This window comes from Copadichromis virginalis, linkage group LG10 (assembly GCF_057382275.1).
Source record: "Copadichromis virginalis isolate Kocher_CV1m ecotype Utaka linkage group LG10, C_Virginalis_male_GT1.1, whole genome shotgun sequence".
Lineage (NCBI taxonomy): Eukaryota > Metazoa > Chordata > Actinopteri > Cichliformes > Cichlidae > Copadichromis > Copadichromis virginalis.
Window position 1 is genome coordinate 12876041 of NC_140627.1, and position 16042 is coordinate 12892082.

At 40.3% G+C, this 16042-nt stretch overlaps 3 protein-coding genes across 3 annotated transcripts; 2 read left to right on the forward strand and 1 right to left on the reverse strand.

Annotated features, from left to right (window-relative positions):
- The first annotated feature begins 4172 nt into the window (after positions 1-4172).
- Positions 4173-6872, forward strand: LOC146699941 (dicarboxylate carrier UCP2-like). Its single transcript, XM_085469883.1, has 8 exons — positions 4173-4350; positions 4531-4662; positions 4940-5078; positions 5165-5372; positions 5450-5647; positions 5734-5835; positions 5928-6108; positions 6203-6872. The coding sequence occupies exons 3-8, from the start codon at positions 4953-4955 to the stop codon at positions 6315-6317; spliced, it is 930 nt and encodes a 309-aa protein (XP_085326009.1). The 5' UTR covers positions 4173-4350; positions 4531-4662; positions 4940-4952; the 3' UTR covers positions 6318-6872.
- Positions 6873-8745: 1873 nt separating this feature from the next.
- LOC146699942 (dicarboxylate carrier UCP2-like) lies at positions 8746-11028 on the forward strand. The gene is made up of 8 exons (XM_085469885.1): positions 8746-8789; positions 8934-9084; positions 9465-9663; positions 9739-9955; positions 10050-10247; positions 10332-10433; positions 10513-10693; positions 10785-11028. The coding sequence occupies exons 3-8, from the start codon at positions 9538-9540 to the stop codon at positions 10897-10899; spliced, it is 939 nt and encodes a 312-aa protein (XP_085326011.1). The 5' UTR covers positions 8746-8789; positions 8934-9084; positions 9465-9537; the 3' UTR covers positions 10900-11028.
- On the reverse strand, positions 11024-15897 carry dnajb13 (DnaJ heat shock protein family (Hsp40) member B13). The gene is made up of 8 exons (XM_085469884.1): positions 15731-15897; positions 15545-15648; positions 13233-13394; positions 12989-13137; positions 12680-12793; positions 11780-11893; positions 11625-11701; positions 11024-11284 (listed from the first exon to the last, which is right to left on the reverse strand). Exons 1-8 carry the CDS (start codon positions 15796-15798, stop codon positions 11125-11127), a joined length of 948 nt encoding a protein of 315 aa, XP_085326010.1. The 5' UTR covers positions 15799-15897; the 3' UTR covers positions 11024-11124.
- Between the last annotated feature and the right edge of the window lie 145 nt (positions 15898-16042).

Here is a 16042-nt window from a genome sequence, read left to right on the forward strand (position 1 = left end):
GTTTTTCATTAACAATGGGATTATGTTAACAGAACTTAAACATGCTGTTTTATGTTATCCTAACTTAATATTCTTACCCTATTTATATGTGATTTTAAATAATAAATAAACAGTGTAGAACTGTTATTTCACTTTAGTTACTTAGTGAGCAGTAATGTAAAGGAGTAATGTAATTAGCTGCCTTCTCAAATTCAACGACACAGTTACAGCTGCTGATTCTCTAACTGGATTGTTACAAATAACATTGACTTGCATTAAACTTTTGTTGCAGGCAGCGATTCACTCTTAATAAACATCGCTGGGCCTGTATTGTTACATTAAGCAGAGGTTAACTTTAGTCATCAAGCCCAGCAACCCACTGCATCTGTGGTGTCACAGACATAGCATCAAATCTTTTCACAGCTTTGCTATAGTAACATTAAAGGAAAATGAACTGTAAACATGAATGAACCAACAGCTATAAGTATGGTATACATGATCCTCTATTCTTTCTTCCAAGAACCAAACTTTCAGCGTGTTCTGAAAGCACAACTTTGTATACAGCTCTGCATTTAAAAGCAGCACTTGAAAAACTCTGCTGTGTCACAGTCTGCTGCTTTACGTAGGTCGAATGTTCAGGTCAATTCAGTTTTATCTATATAGCGCTAAATCGCAACAACAGTTGCCTCAAGGCGCTTGTTGTGATCTGGACCCAAATGCAGATGCGTGAAGGCAGAGTAAATTCAACAAAAAGCGAGAATTCAGAAAAAAACAAAAACAACAACACTCCTATATTTATATATATGTGTGTGTGTGTTTTAGGTCAGTCGTGTATATATATCTATATATCTATATATCTATCTATATATATAGATATATCTATATATCTATATATCTATCTATATATATAGATATATCTATATATATCTATATATATATATCTATATATAGATATATATAAAATGAACATGTTATGACAGCCAGTTCTCCACAGTTGTAGACGAGAGGACGGGAACAGGTGCTGGTGAGTCACGTGTAATTTTAGGAGGACTCAGCTGATTATCATCCTAATCAGTCAGCACTGACGCACATTTGAAGTAGGGCAAAGGTCTAAACACTGAGGAGTATCTGCATAAAGAGCCTTTCCAGTAGATATCTTTTAAATACTAAGTTGAATTTGTGATATTGTTAAAAAAAAAAAGCTCTCTGGAATACAATATTAGGCAATTTTCCAGACTATTCAAGCATTTTTCATCATGTGCTTTACATGAACTCTTCCTTCCGTATCTTCTCAACAGTGCTTATATTACATTATAATCCCTGTGTTTGCTTTCTAACCCATCAACTCCTTAACAACATGTGTGATCTGATCTTTGCTCACTGATCGAACCTAGTATTAGAAAATATCATCTAGCCAGTGAGAGCCAGAATAAGCACTAAGTTTTAAGAAAAATGCAAGCCAAAGCAAAATCCGAACAGTCTGCAAACCCCTGAGTCATCTCTGCTATGCGGGGCCTTTTGCTGTCTTAGTGGAATATCTGTTTTGTGTACGGTGAAAAACTGTAAGTCAGCATAAATGATAAAAGCTGTTGATGAAGTTGGAAAAACATTATAAACTTGAGGTAACTACAGATATTAAAAATAAGCAGTTTTAGTGTCCCTTTATTCTTTTCCTATTTAATTATCCAGTGAAGCAGAACCAGGACAATCCAAGTCTGAGTTGATTTTGTGAATGAAGCAAAGATGCTGAGCCATAAACCTGTGCCCTACTAACCTTTAAGTGATGACCTTATTTATAGAGTACTGATTTAAAGTTCACAGTATTCAGAGCACAGGGGTGATCAGGTCTGGGGGCTCAGTGTCTTTTTAAGGGGAGGTCACTGCAGACTGGTTGAAGCCAGCCCACTGACTTGTTTACTGGCCCGAGCGTGTGCTTAAATGTTTCTCACAGAGTGTTCCCAGGAAACTGTTTTTAGAGAGCAGGTGGTGAAACCACCTCCACCATCTCCTTAACCTTTTCATGGAATACAGTATAAATGGATTATTACCTCTCAAATGTCCTGTAATGTCGTTTGACATCACAGGACCCAGTCTGAATATGTTTGCTAAACGTAAATATGTTCTCACTTTACTAATCTCCTACGAATGCCTTGTTTAATATAGAACCTTTATAGCTGTAAATATGAGGAGTGGAAAATATGCAGGTGTATGGCTTTACTTTGACCCTGTTTACCAAAACTGCTTCAGAGTTTCTGAGTAAGTCGTCACACTGAAGATGAATTATGACACTGTTTTATGTGTACAGGGTAATATTGCTATAAAGCAGCAGTTTATGGGAAAGAAAGATGTTTACAATAATGTGCAAAAGTCTTGAGCTATGGAAATATAGTATATAAATATAAGAAATACAAGGCAAAGACTGAATTTATACAATTCTAATAAGGTTGAAAGTCAATATCTGGTATGACTACTTTTATTTTTCAACACAGCCGGGCTTTTCTGCATTTATAATTTCAGCAATTTTGATAGGATTTCCAACACCACTGCCTGAAATGAAGCCCCAAACCATGAAAGAGCATCCACCGAGTTTTACAAGTGGCTGTAGATACTCACTGTTGTACGTCCTTCTTGATCTCCTCCCTACACATACTGACAATGATGTGAACCAAACAATTCCAAATTCAGATTCAGATTTTCAGTCCAGTTCTTGTGTAATTTGGATTACCTCAGCCTACCTGTTTTCCTTCCTTGAGAATGATTTCTTGTCAGCCATCCTCCCACTGAGACCATTTCTGATGAGGTTTTAGTGAAGAACAGGTGGATGATGAAGGGTCAAGTCCCCTGTTTTTTCATTTTAAAAAAAATCATACAGTTCTTTTCTGGTTTCTGTATTTAAGGACAACCTTCACACCGTGGGACAAGTTATTATTTTTTTTAAAACACAGTTTTCTGTCTGTCAAACTGTGTTATCTTTGGCATATTTTGTGGATTCAACAAAATAAATGAGAAGAAATTTTTTTGTGACAGGCTTAGCAAAGATCCTAATGATGCAAGATCATGCAAGATCCTGGCTCTTGGCTAAGTTGTCTTAGGTGTTAATTGCTTTAGCTGGGTGTGTTTTCTAATTCATTAACAGGTCAGTGTTAAGTGGCTTAACAAATAAAAAACATTCTTCTAAAAATGGTTAAAAGACTTGAATGAATATAAGCAAAAAAAGCAGCCTGGAGAACTATGGCTCAGTAGCACCAGGTCTTATCTTAAAGAGTTATCTTATCTTATCTGGCTCCTTGGAAGCAAAATATAAAGAAACGAGGGAGGTTCAAGACTTTTGCACAGTACTAGTATGGTTACAAAATTTAGTAGTGTCGTCTTGGGAACAGAACAACTTCCTGACACATGTTGCAGCAGGTGAATCCTTTGATATTTGGAATATGAGGCTGTGCTTTCTGACTTGATTAAAACTTGGCGACCTGTGACCCAGAATGCAATGGAAACTCATATGTAAGGAGGCATGCACTCACAGAGAGCCAACACCCACCTACAAAGAGTGCACCTCCTCCCCCTGACACTTTCCATTTGGCAGCTGCTCCTCTTGTTGGAAGCAGCTTGTGTCCCTGTTACAAATCAACCCAAATGATTGCATTCAGATTCTCTCTGCACCCAACCACACTGACCCATGGTATGGATTGGCTTGCTGGGATGGAGAGGTGGGGGGTTCCTAAAGCTTCTAAACTTCTAGAGCTAATTCTGTTCCCTGGGCACAAACAGTAAGAAATAATGCGGTGGAAATATTACCCAGCCAGACAAAAATCCCAGGCAAACATCTCATGAATCCAGACAAGCCTTCCAGTCTGATTGGCTGCATGTAACCAACCAATAGAAAAATACCCTGTGATGTCAGCAGAGTAATGTGAGCTGGTATCTGGGGAAGAAAAGCTGAAATTTCACACAAATATCAAACTCTGGATTCCAAACCTGAAACAATGTTTTTAAAAAAATCCATGAAACTTTCAGCAGTAACTTCTTTACTGTGTAAACGGACTCCAGATAGACCTGAATGTTTACGTGTACTCAGAGATTTCATGCCAGGCTGCCATGATGACGGCATCAGGAAGAGATCAACAAGAGCTCAGATATCTGGCTCAGGCTCACAGACTGATAAACATGATATTCTCATGACAGGTGTACAACGTGTTTGGCTACAGCGCATGTAGTTACGTGGAAAAGCTTCCTATAAATTTGGGGAGGCTTCTTCCATACTGGAACAGTAGGCACACAGGAGACGAGAAAACGTATAGGATTAACTATCAAAGAGGACTGTATACATTTTTCCTGTTAATTGGATTATAATTTACTTGGAAAACTATTAAGGTAAAAAAACAAACAACAACCTTGCATATCAACATAGCTGTGATTTTTTTTAACTCTGTAAATTTTTATTGGCAGTTAATTGAAAATATCAGTTATATTTGCTTCAAGCTGTGGGTCGCTTTCAGCTAAAACTGAGTGAATGATGATTTGCTGAGTTGTGCTATATGGTTGTTTTTGCAGCAAGTGGTGGTATGCTCACTGGCTCATTTCGAGGAGAGTTTATGGTCCGAGGCATTTCCACAACAGAAGCACCTCGAAAGACTAGCTTGTTTCTTGAGAAAACCTGAAACTTGTCATAATCCTTACTCACAGGTTTGTATGACTTTCAGCATGAACAGCATGAAAATATTTCCAGCACATCCAGCGCACTAAATACACCCAGGTTTGTCACAGTTAGTCATTTTAAACAGATCGAACAAAAGTCGTGTAATATAAGAAAATATCAGCAGTTATGCATGTAGTCTATTTTTACTTTACACGCTTATATCCCATATTTGGTTGTCCAGGCAGCGATGTTCTTTGGTGCTTTGTGTTACACAACCAAAGGTCTTTGGATCGTAAGAGCATATCTTTCCATTCATGTCCTCAGCTGAGGCGCAGCAATGGTTGGCATGAAACCCAAAGATGTGATGCCCTCTGCGGCAGTTAAGTTCTTCGGAGCAGGCACGGCAGCCTGCATTGCCGACCTTGTCACCTTTCCACTGGATACCGCCAAAGTCAGACTGCAGGTTAGACAAACAGTGTTAACCCGATGCCTTTAACCTTATGATAGATGTCATATTAAATCCTCTTTTATTTGCATCATGTCGTGCAGCTTCAGGGAGAGTCTCAGATAGCCGAAGGAGTTGGTGCACTGAAGTATCGGGGCGTGTTTGGCACCATCACCACCATGGTGCGCACAGAGGGGGCCAGGAGTCTGTACAATGGACTGGTGGCAGGCCTGCAGAGACAGATGAGCTTCGCTTCTGTCCGTATCGGCCTTTACGACTCCATGAAGCAATTCTACACCCGAGGCACCGAGAGTGAGTATCAGTGAGCGAGCAACAAGTCTGCTTCTATTGCACTGTTTCTTCGTGACCAACATACGTATGGCACACAGGTGCAGGGATCGTTACTCGGCTCATGGCGGGCTGCACCACCGGGGCAATGGCTGTGGCTTTTGCACAGCCAACAGATGTGGTAAAGGTGCGTTTTCAAGCCCAGGTCCGACTGGCTGACGGCGAGAGGAGATACAACGGCACAATAGATGCCTACAAGACGATTGCCCGAGATGAGGGTGTACGTGGCCTGTGGAGAGGTACCTGCTTTACATTCAAGTCATTCATCTTTATATGAAAATGCCCTCGGCTGTTCTGACAGTTACGATCCTCTTTTGTGTTCCAGGATGCATGCCAAACATCACTCGTAACGCCATCGTAAACTGCGCAGAGCTGGTGACCTACGACATGATCAAAGAACTCATCCTGAAGTACAACCTAATGACAGGTGAGGCCATGAATGAAAGATACAGACAAACATCCCTCAAACGTCTGTCTAATTAACGTGAAAGTTGTGACTAAACTTCTGTCCTCCCACAGACAACCTGCCGTGCCACTTCACGGCCGCCTTCAGCGCAGGCTTCTGCACCACAGTTGTGGCTTCTCCTGTGGATGTAGTTAAAACACGTTTCATGAACTCAGGACACGGCCAGTACAGCAGCGCTCTCAACTGTGCCTTCACAATGCTAAGAAACGAAGGATCCACGGCTTTCTATAAAGGGTAAACACACTCTAACATGACCACGAGGCAAGCAGAGATGCTACAAAAGTCCTTTTGAATAATTCTTCACTTGTCTTTTTTTCCTCTTCTTTAGGTTCATGCCTTCTTTCCTGCGACTCGGCTCCTGGAACATTGTGATGTTTATCACCTATGAGCAAATTAAAAAAGGCATGAGCAGGACACAGCAGTACTGGGAGTCTCCGTTCTGACCGCAACTAGTCAGACTTGTTTTTTTCAACTCAGGACCGCAAAACACAACAGCCTAACGCACACCACAGTGCAGGGGTGACTACTGACGACTCTTGGTTGGAGACCTGAAAATACAGGAGCATGAAAACACAAGAGTTGACATTAGAAAGAGTTTGAGCAGGAAGACTTCAGGGGCATTGTTGCAATATTTAAAATAATTTAAAGGGTAGACCTTACAGAGGCTTCACGCATTTTAATGGTCAGAAATTCCATTACAAGAAGCTCCTTCTGGTGTAAACTTCTATGTTTAAATGAAATAATCATGTGAATAATGTTAGGCTGTAAAGTTAGTTTTTACTTCCTTTAGGCTTTCCATGAAAGCAGAAGACAGTTTATATCCAACATTACATACCTTAAAATGACCACAATATGTCTTTCTGGATTGTTTACACTGTTTACCTTTTGTAGTTGTAGTTTAATGTATTTGCCACTAGATGTGAAAAGTATGTATGATTTGTTGCTGGTCGATGAGTCATGTGTATTTTGTGAAATAAAGTACTTTAATTAGTGAAAAATTGTAATTTCGCCCATCCTTTTGTATGCTATTGAATGCCAGTGTTGCTTTGTAACTTTATTCTGAATGTCACTTCACATCCCGACTCCCACTCCTAACCTGTTAGATATACAACACTCCTCACAGGGAGAAATTGGGAATGTGGATTTCCTAAAATCTTCTGGAAAAGCCTCAGAATTTTAGGTAAGCAAATGCTGCTGATCTCTTAAAAATATACCTCCTTTTTTAAAATCGAGCATTTATTAGTGCTTCCACTTAATAATAATACTCCTGAAATGTGCCTCCGGAGTTCAGCCACATTTACAGAGATGTACCTACACATGGTAATACGGACCATATGCATGTCTTCTTCATCAGTATCATGTTGGCCTTCTGCTTCTGTTACGTCCCAGAGTTCATATGTTACTATATAATTCTTTTCACTCATGGATTTTTTTGCATGTATGTATTTCTGATGGGTTGCTTATTTGTTTAACATGGAAGTGACCTTGTTTCTTAATATATTTCTATGCCTGTGAGGCCCTTTGAACATGATATGTGCTACTGGGCGATACAAATAAAAATGAATTGTTACAACAAACAAATCATGAAACAGGCTGTCATAAAACACCTCCCAGCATTTCTTTTGGCACAGAACCACCAGTTTAAACCTAAAATATGTTTTTTTTTTCATTTATGAATTACATTTCCAACTCCATAATTCTTAGAGTGCTGTATCATTTCCATAGGTCTCTGAAAAAGATCTTACCAGGTACGATATCTGTGCAGTTTCTTTGCACAGGCCATCACTCTGAAGAACACTTGGATCACTGACATATTATCTCACACATAGTACAGATATGGGGGTATGGATAAGTTACTATATAATTGATGGACAACTGGTTGATGTATAAAATATATATACTGGGAATCGACAGTATAAATATACTGTTTATATAGTAACCAGTTATCCATCACCTCTTTTTTCCATAATTTGTCCCAGGATAATCATCAGGAAAAATAAACTGCACTTATTATTGAGATCATCTAAGCTAACAATAGCACAAATGAGCATTTAAACCTTTTAGGATAAATGTGAAAAAAAAAATCACTTCACATTTTATATTTTTATGACAGTTCATGATGAATCTCTGTGATCCAAACACCTGGTTCAGCTGCTGCAGTCCCATAACTGGGTCAGTCAGATATGGAAAGATAGCGCCACCATACCACTACATATGGAGGACAACATGCACCCATGCACTGACTCATAACATTTGCCAACATGGCACTAAAAATACAACGCTGCACTTTTTTGGAGTCCCCTACAGTGGCATAGCTGGATTGCAGTTCTGCCATTTAAACAAACAATACTGTATGACGACTAACTGCGTGTTTCAACCTTCCAGCTCACTACTAAATGCAGGAACAACAAGTTACGAAACACGTTTTAACGAAAAGCTGCAGTGAGACAATTATCGGTTTGAACATATGGCTACAATTTGGGGTGCAGTGTACATGCGCGCGGCTTCTTGTACTTTCATCATGACTCAGCATTTACTTTACAAGTCTTTGCTGCACAGACCACCTAAAGAAATTACTGGCTTGATTAAAATATAAGATAAAACATTGATTTTATGGAATAAGATTTAATTAATGTTTGTGCATTAATGTGGGTTTGGGGACATGATACATTTGATTGTGGAGTCAAGAAGACAAAAGGAAGGCGTGCTCTAAACTACACACATTCCCACACGTGACAAATGCAGGTTTACAGTCGGCCCACATATTTGGGGTGGGACCCCACCATGTAACACATGCCATGCTATGATGTAACAGCATCATGGGCAGTATTTAAAGAGGCCGACCTCTTCCCCGCTCCTGCATCTGTTCCACTTATTGTCTGAGATTCGACGAGAGGTTTGGTTATTGTCCCTTGGTAAGGCTTTTCAACTCTACAAATCATATCACAATACAGGCAAATTTTACCTTTTTACTTTTACTGTTTACTTTCCTGTTAATATTATTAATTAATAAAGCTTTGTTGGATTGCTATGTTGATTTTAAAATGACTCTTATGCAGGATTTGGAGTATGATTATACGCCTCATTGCTGTTAAAAAATCTATGGAAAAACAAGAAAAGTTGTTCATAGCTGGGACAAAGTTCAGCCAGAGGGACGCCTTTAGAGAATCCTGATCTCTAAAATATCTGTCCCAAACTGCTCCTATAAAGGTAAGACTTAATGACTTAAAATTTGATTTCATTAAAATTGCATTGCTTCTTTTTTAAACCCATGCAAGTACACAGAACATAATGAACAGCAGTCTCATTAAAGCCTGTACTTGGGGTGGGGGGGTGGGGGGGGGGGGGGGGGGTGCTGCTTTTGCTGAATAGAGGTGTTAAATGAGCTTATGGCACACACCAGCTGGAGGCATTACTAGCATAGTGAGTAAAAGAAGCCAGGATCAAGCGTGTAAAGCAGATCCATAAAATAAGCAACACTTGTCTTCCTGATGGGATGTAACTCTCATGTGTCAAATTTACAGATGCAGTTTTAAATAAAAAACATTTGTCTCTGAATGCAGTGTGTTTGTGAAATTTGTTTCTGTCAGATTTTGCAGGAACATCTTGTCGTGTTCACGTTCACAAATACAACGCTTGTGTTTTTGAAAAACACTGTGGAAAATGGTTGGATTCAGGCCTGCAGATGTGCCACCTTCGGCAGCTGTAAAGTTTGTGGGAGCAGGAACTGCAGCCTGCATCGCTGACCTGCTCACCTTTCCCTTAGACACAGCCAAAGTGCGACTGCAGGTATTAAAGTATTCTTGTGTAACAAACACAAAGCCAATTCTTGTAACCTTAGTAGCCTGAACTTTCATTGCACAGATCCAAGGAGAGACCAGAGGCTCTGCTGCTACAGGGAGCGGCTCTACGGTGAAGTATCGAGGGGTGTTCGGCACCATCGCCACCATGGTGCGTACTGAGGGTCCTCTGAGTCTTTACAGTGGGCTGGTGGCAGGACTCCAGAGGCAGATGAGCTTTGCGTCTGTCCGAATTGGTCTCTACGACTCTGTTAAACAGTTCTACACTAAAGGCTCTGACCGTGAGCATCTGTGATTGGATTCTGACAGTTGTTTATTTGGTTGAGGGGAAATTTTGACCAGTCTCAACTGACATCTCTCTCTTCCCTGGTTTAGATGTGGGCATTGGGAGTCGGCTGCTGGCTGGATCTACCACAGGTGCCTTGGCGGTTGCCATTGCTCAGCCCACAGACGTGGTGAAAGTTCGCTTCCAGGCACAGGCCAGATGTCTTGGCCGTGCCAGGCGCTACTGTAGCACAGTGGATGCTTACAAGACAATTGCCAAGGAGGAAGGCATTTGTGGTCTGTGGAAAGGTAGCTCAAGCTTCCAAAATGCGTGTTTTTAAAAGCCTGCTGCTTCATTTCTTATGATGCATCTTTGTTTTCGATGTCACACAGGCACAGCTCCAAACATTGCACGTAACGCTATTGTTAACTGCACAGAACTGGTGACCTATGACTTCATCAAGGATATGCTCCTTAGGTCCACGCAGCTGACAGGTAAAACACAGTGGCTTCACAGCAACATCACGCATGTGTATGATATAGCACTCAGCCCTGGGTTCTGTGCACTCCACAGATAATCTGCCCTGCCATTTTGCATCAGCCTTTGGTGCGGGGTTGTGCACAACAGTGATCGCCTCCCCTGTTGATGTGGTCAAGACAAGATACATGAACTCTGCTCTTGGCCAGTACAGCAGCGTTCTCAACTGTGCTGCTGCCATGATGACCAATGAAGGCCCGCGTGCTTTTTACAAAGGGTAACCCAGTGATTCCACATTCATTTGACAACTCTTAATGTGAATGAAACGAAACCAAAAATGTTTTTGCCTCCATTTCCATTTTCTTAAGGTTTATCCCGTCTTTCTTACGCCTGGGGTCCTGGAACGTGGTCATGTTTGTGACGTACGAGCAGCTGAAACGAGCAATGATGGCAGCGAATCACAGCTGCAAAGCTTATCTGTAATCTCTACTGTCTCTCGATGGGCTCGTGTTCGACCACACTCACATTGTCTTTCATTTTTGTTATCTTCCAGCGTGTTTACAGAAATATTCTGACAGAGTGCAAAGTGCAAATAAAAACAGAAAGACACGATTTGCAAATGTATCAGTATTGCTCTCTCCTGACAGACATGTAGCCACATGAACAGTCTAATCAATCATTCTGATTACACATGTATTTGGAATGTGATTAATCTTTAAAAGACAGAGCTTGCTTGATCAGATACTTCCTCTCAGTAGAAAGCGTCTCGGGGAACTTAAGGTCAAAAGTAATTATGAGGTTTCCTCTCTGGGAAGGATTCTTGGACAGCGGCATTCCTTCTCCGGACAAGACTTTTTGGTATCTAGGGCTGATATGACATGACAAACAAATCAGAGAGCGGAAACTTAATGCAGTAATGCACAAAATAAAAACACAATAATCATTAAGTGTTATAGCAGATGGTTATGCTGGACATTTCTTCCTGTTATAAGGGAGTTTTTCATTCCCACTGTCGCCAAGTATTTGCTCATAGGTGATCATATAATTGTTGGAGTTTTCTCTGCTTTTTTTCTTTTGGGGGGGGGTTGTATTTCCTTACAATACGAAGCACTTTGACGCGACTGTTTTTGCACTCTGGCACTACATAAATGTAAAAACAACCAGACTGGGAAAAACTGTTTTTCAAGACAGTGACTGAAAGCACTTACTGGACAATGTCATTGATAAGAACAGAGAGCAGCCTGCCATCTAGTGTCTGCACGTCCACAGAGAAGCCAGTTAAAGCCTGCGAACAAGGGAATCAGCTTACAGCTTCAAAGAAACCTTTTTGCATGGCCAATAATCAATCCATGACATGACTCACCATCTCCAGAGTAATCTTTGCTTTGTAGATGAGGTCATTGTTATGTCTCACAAACAGAGGATGAGTCTTCTGTCGCACAATAAACACAATATCTGCGGGAATGCTGTTTGGTCCCTGAAGGTAAAACAGCAAAACAAAATAAAAAGATTACCATGCAGCAGTCTTTACAGACAGTTCTTTATACATTCCCTCCCTGGGTAAAGGAAAGAATATACACAAACAAGGCAGTGGTACAGTCAGTACACATCATCATAATAAAAAAACAGAGTAATAAGAAGAATAGCTTTGAGCGCATAATTTCTTTTGGCTAAAATTGCCCAGAGTACAATAAGCAAAATGCCTTTTGCTTATTGTAATTGGGTGTTAAAACCGAACATGCTTACTTTTGGTAGTAAGCGTGTTCCATTTCAGTGAACCTATAAAAGATCTGCAGGAACAACGTACTTGTGTGCAGTCTATGAAAAGTGCCAATTTTAGGAGAACCTTCACAAGTAGTTAGTCATCAGTTATACTTGCAATAGCAGAAAAAGGAGTACAATAAATTATAATTTGTTAAAAATTCCCCTCTCCTTTGTCGCATTCAGCCTTTTTAATGCTTACCTCTACTATCTTTTCACTAATTGCTGCACTGCAGTAATGTATATACCACAATAACAATGGCAACCTGCTAAATTTCCCTTTAAAGCTAACTGCACACTGAAGCCTAGGATTGATTACAGCAAAAAATACATTTCTGGGTTATAGCAGCCATATAGCTCGGAAATGGCATCGGAGCCACGAACCCAACTCAGGCTGTAGGAAATATTTATGTATAAAAGGATAAAAATAATACACTATACCAACTCATGAGCTCACTTTCAAACCCCCCATTTTAAAATGATGTGTAGGCTGGTTAATTACCTGATCTCCCTCTTTGGGGAAAGTAATTCTTGTGCCTTCGTTCCATCCAGGCTTGACATCTATACTCAGAATCTTGTCTTTGATACTGGATGTGCATCCATCGTCATTCATGACCTGTAAAATAAATAAAGCATCGCACAATATATGAGGCAAAATCAGTGCTGTAGTATGTCTTTGTGATGGCGTTTTTTATTTTATTTTTTAATGCTGTTGTTTAGTTAGCTCTAAACCCCATGAGGAGCTTGCAGTCTTATAGATGAGTGAATCCAACAAAAGCCACGGGAGGGAGAAAATATAAACATGTCTTACTCTGCGAGATATCTTGATCTTTTTTGTGCATCCATGGAAGAGATCGTCCAGGCACAAATGAAGGTCTCTCTCTATTGGGGAATCTTGCGTTTTCGCCACTTGTGGCTGCAGGCCACCGAACTGAAGCGGCACATCATTTGTGTAGAAGTCTAGTAAAAAAAAAGAAAAAAAAAGAAGGGGGATTAAAGGATTAAAATCGAAAACGCACATTCACTGTCGGGCTTTGATTATGTTTTTTTCTCACCTGCAAATGGGTTGTCACCCCCAAAAAACTGTTTGAATGTCTGGTCAGGATTCCCATGGTAGACGTATTTTGATGACCAAGTTCCATTGCTGGCAAACTCAAGTGGAATACCACCTCTCAGGCCCTCCTCTCCAAACTTGTCGTAAGTTGCCTTTTTTCGAGCTTTCACACAGAAAATTGGCTTTGATTCACACACATATGGTACATTCTGCATACAATAAATACAGCCTTTCCTCAGACCAAAATACACTTCACTGTATATAAGCCTGTATTACTATTTTAATATTAACTGGTATTTAAAAAAAGCTTTCTATTTCTGATCCTTATAACAGTTTCCTGCTAAATGTTTTTTTTTAAACAAAAAGCTTTAAATACAAATCTGCAGTTATTTCCACTTCTCCTTTTACAAAAATGTTAGTATTGCTTATAATATAACCAATTTTAAATTGAGTTGTAGCTGTGCGTTCATCTATTGAATTGTTTGAAACCGTGAGTGGGAGGGTAGATACAATACATTACGATACTTTGCGTGGTGATATTGTATCGATAGAGAGTCACCAAATATCAATATTTTATAAAGAAATACAAATACTCAGGGAGTACTATGAACAGTAGGACTCATCTTATATTGAGATGATTTTATGTATCTCATTGTCTTTTATCCTGTCTTCCTTCTCTCACCCCAACTGGTCGCAGCAGATGGCCCCGCCCCTCCCTGAGCCTGGTTCTGCCGGAGGTTTCTTCCTTTTAAAAGGGAGTTTTTCCTTCCCACTGTCGCCAAAATGCTTGCTCATAGGGGGTCATGTTATTGTTGGGTTTTTCTCTGTATGTATTATTGTAGGTCTACCTTACAATATAAAGCGCCTTGAGGCGACTGTTGTTGTGATTTGGCCCTGTATAAATTCAATTGAATTGAATTGAATGTAAAATCAGCTCCACTGACAAACCACCCAGGACTGGACACACTTAGCTTGACAAAGTTACATGCTAATTAAGAGCGAGCTTATGGCTCATAAGTAAAAACAGGACAGCAACCTCCTTGCAGCTACAAAATATTTTTTTAAGAATCAGTGACTGCCTGCTCATAGAATTGAATTTTTTCACATTCTGCAACTGACGAAACAGTTGCCCAGAACGTGAGGGTCTCGAACACAAATGGTCAATTTTGATTGGATGGCAGTTGCAGAGGTCACCTGAGAGGAGGCAACTTTTCAGCAAACAATCTCAGTCTGACTTAGACTGACTGCAATCACTCTCTGAGAGAATGTCAAATAACTGACTCAACCGGCTCCCAGGTGGCTATATTCTGGTTTTATTTACATAGAACAGGAAGGTTGCTGGTTGCAACCGAATGCAAAATCACTTATCGCGGGAATGTTGTACACCTTCCTTTGATAATTCAATTGATTTGTGCTACTTAAAAAAAGAATAATAATAGATCATCACAGTATATCAGTTAAACTTCAGAGATATCAATCTGTTCAGTTGGGAAACATGAACCCGTCTGAATCCGTTTCGCTTACTTTGGTTCAAATGAAAGTAACGCTGGAGAGGCATCAACGAGACAACCCCACCCAAAAACCTGACTGTTTTTGCTGTTTGTCAGTGAGACATACATGCAGCCCATGCAGGTTGCACAGGTAGTCGAGCTCAGTTCTCTTCACACAGGAGAGACACACACAAGCAGTGAGGACATGTGACACACATGAAAGGGTCTTGAGACACTGGTGAATGTTAGGCTGTCTGCCTGATCCTTCCGCATGACAGATTTGGAGGGTTCCACAGACCTCCACGTGCTGTTAGGTAGGTGATAAAAGAGTTTGCCAAGAAACAGACACATCTGTTGCCTTCTTGAGGTAATTTTCGAGAGCACTGGAAATGTTCCTCCTGTCCCTTTTTATACAAAGGAACAGACATGGGTACTGATGCTGTGGTGATGCCCCTAACTGCCCAGCTCTTAGCAGCTCCACACTCTTGACACTGCTGACAGATACACCTTCTTACATCGGCTCTTCCTGATTTGCAGTCCTGGAGCAGCTGTGCACTGACTATCTTTGCAACGTGAATAGGCTGCAGGTACCATGTCATTCCACCAGAATTGAAAAGTAAAGTCACAAAAAGCAAAGCTAGAATGAACTGAATCACGAGGGATAAGGAACGACCACTTTCATTTGCACCAAAGCAGCTGAAATGGATTCAGTACGATTAACTGACTTTTCCTTAGACTGTGATCATCGAGTGTCCCCTTATTGTTTTTATCCGTGCGGTTTCCAAAATAAAACACACGTCAGTCCCGATATTCTTCCACTTACGGTCGCTTAAAACATCATAGGCTTCACCCAACTGGGTAAATTTCTGGGAGCTTCCAGGCTCTCTGTTTCTTTTCGGATGAAACTTCAGTGCAAGGCGTCGATATCTAAGAAAGAGAAAGAAATAACTGAGGAATAACAGAACAAGCCTCATTATTAAGCATGTGAGTTTCATATGTATTAACTTACGCCTTTTTGATGTCTGCATCTGTTGCGTTTCTATTTATTTCCAAAGTCTCGTAGTAATCATTACTCATTGTGAAACTAAGTATTTAAAACCACATTTAAACATCAAAGAAATATCCAGCTAAAACACAGAGTGCGGGTGCGTGAATTGGTTTCCACGGAAACGGCTGCTGGGAGACTCTCGCGAGAATTGCAAACACTCGCGGACATTAATTTAAAATAAACTATTGAATGAAAGAACAAGAAACAGACTGCAGTCCAGAGAAGACTGCTCGTCTTCAAATAAATAAGAAGAAATTTAGAAGTAATAAACGT

Excerpts from the sequence above, each read along its gene's own strand:
- LOC146699941 (XM_085469883.1), top strand. The coding sequence starts at position 4,953 with ATGGTTGGCATGAAACCCAAAGATGTGATGCCCTCTGCGGCAGTTAAG. Across the intron at positions 5,079-5,164 it reads CCGCCAAAGTCAGACTGCAG|CTTCAGGGAGAGTCTCAGAT; the intron begins GTTAGACAAACA and ends CATGTCGTGCAG. Across the intron at positions 5,648-5,733 it reads TGTACGTGGCCTGTGGAGAG|GATGCATGCCAAACATCACT; the intron begins GTACCTGCTTTA and ends TTTGTGTTCCAG.
- LOC146699942 (XM_085469885.1), top strand. The coding sequence starts at position 9,538 with ATGGTTGGATTCAGGCCTGCAGATGTGCCACCTTCGGCAGCTGTAAAG. Across the intron at positions 9,664-9,738 it reads CAGCCAAAGTGCGACTGCAG|ATCCAAGGAGAGACCAGAGG; the intron begins GTATTAAAGTAT and ends TTCATTGCACAG. Across the intron at positions 9,956-10,049 it reads CTACACTAAAGGCTCTGACC|ATGTGGGCATTGGGAGTCGG; the intron begins GTGAGCATCTGT and ends TCCCTGGTTTAG.
- dnajb13 (XM_085469884.1), bottom strand. The coding sequence starts at position 15,798 with ATGAGTAATGATTACTACGAGACTTTGGAAATAAATAGAAACGCAACA. Across the intron at positions 13,138-13,232 it reads GGGTGACAACCCATTTGCAG|ACTTCTACACAAATGATGTG; the intron begins GTGAGAAAAAAA and ends TTTTTTTACTAG. Across the intron at positions 11,894-12,679 it reads TCCCCAAAGAGGGAGATCAG|GGACCAAACAGCATTCCCGC; the intron begins GTAATTAACCAG and ends TTTTACCTTCAG.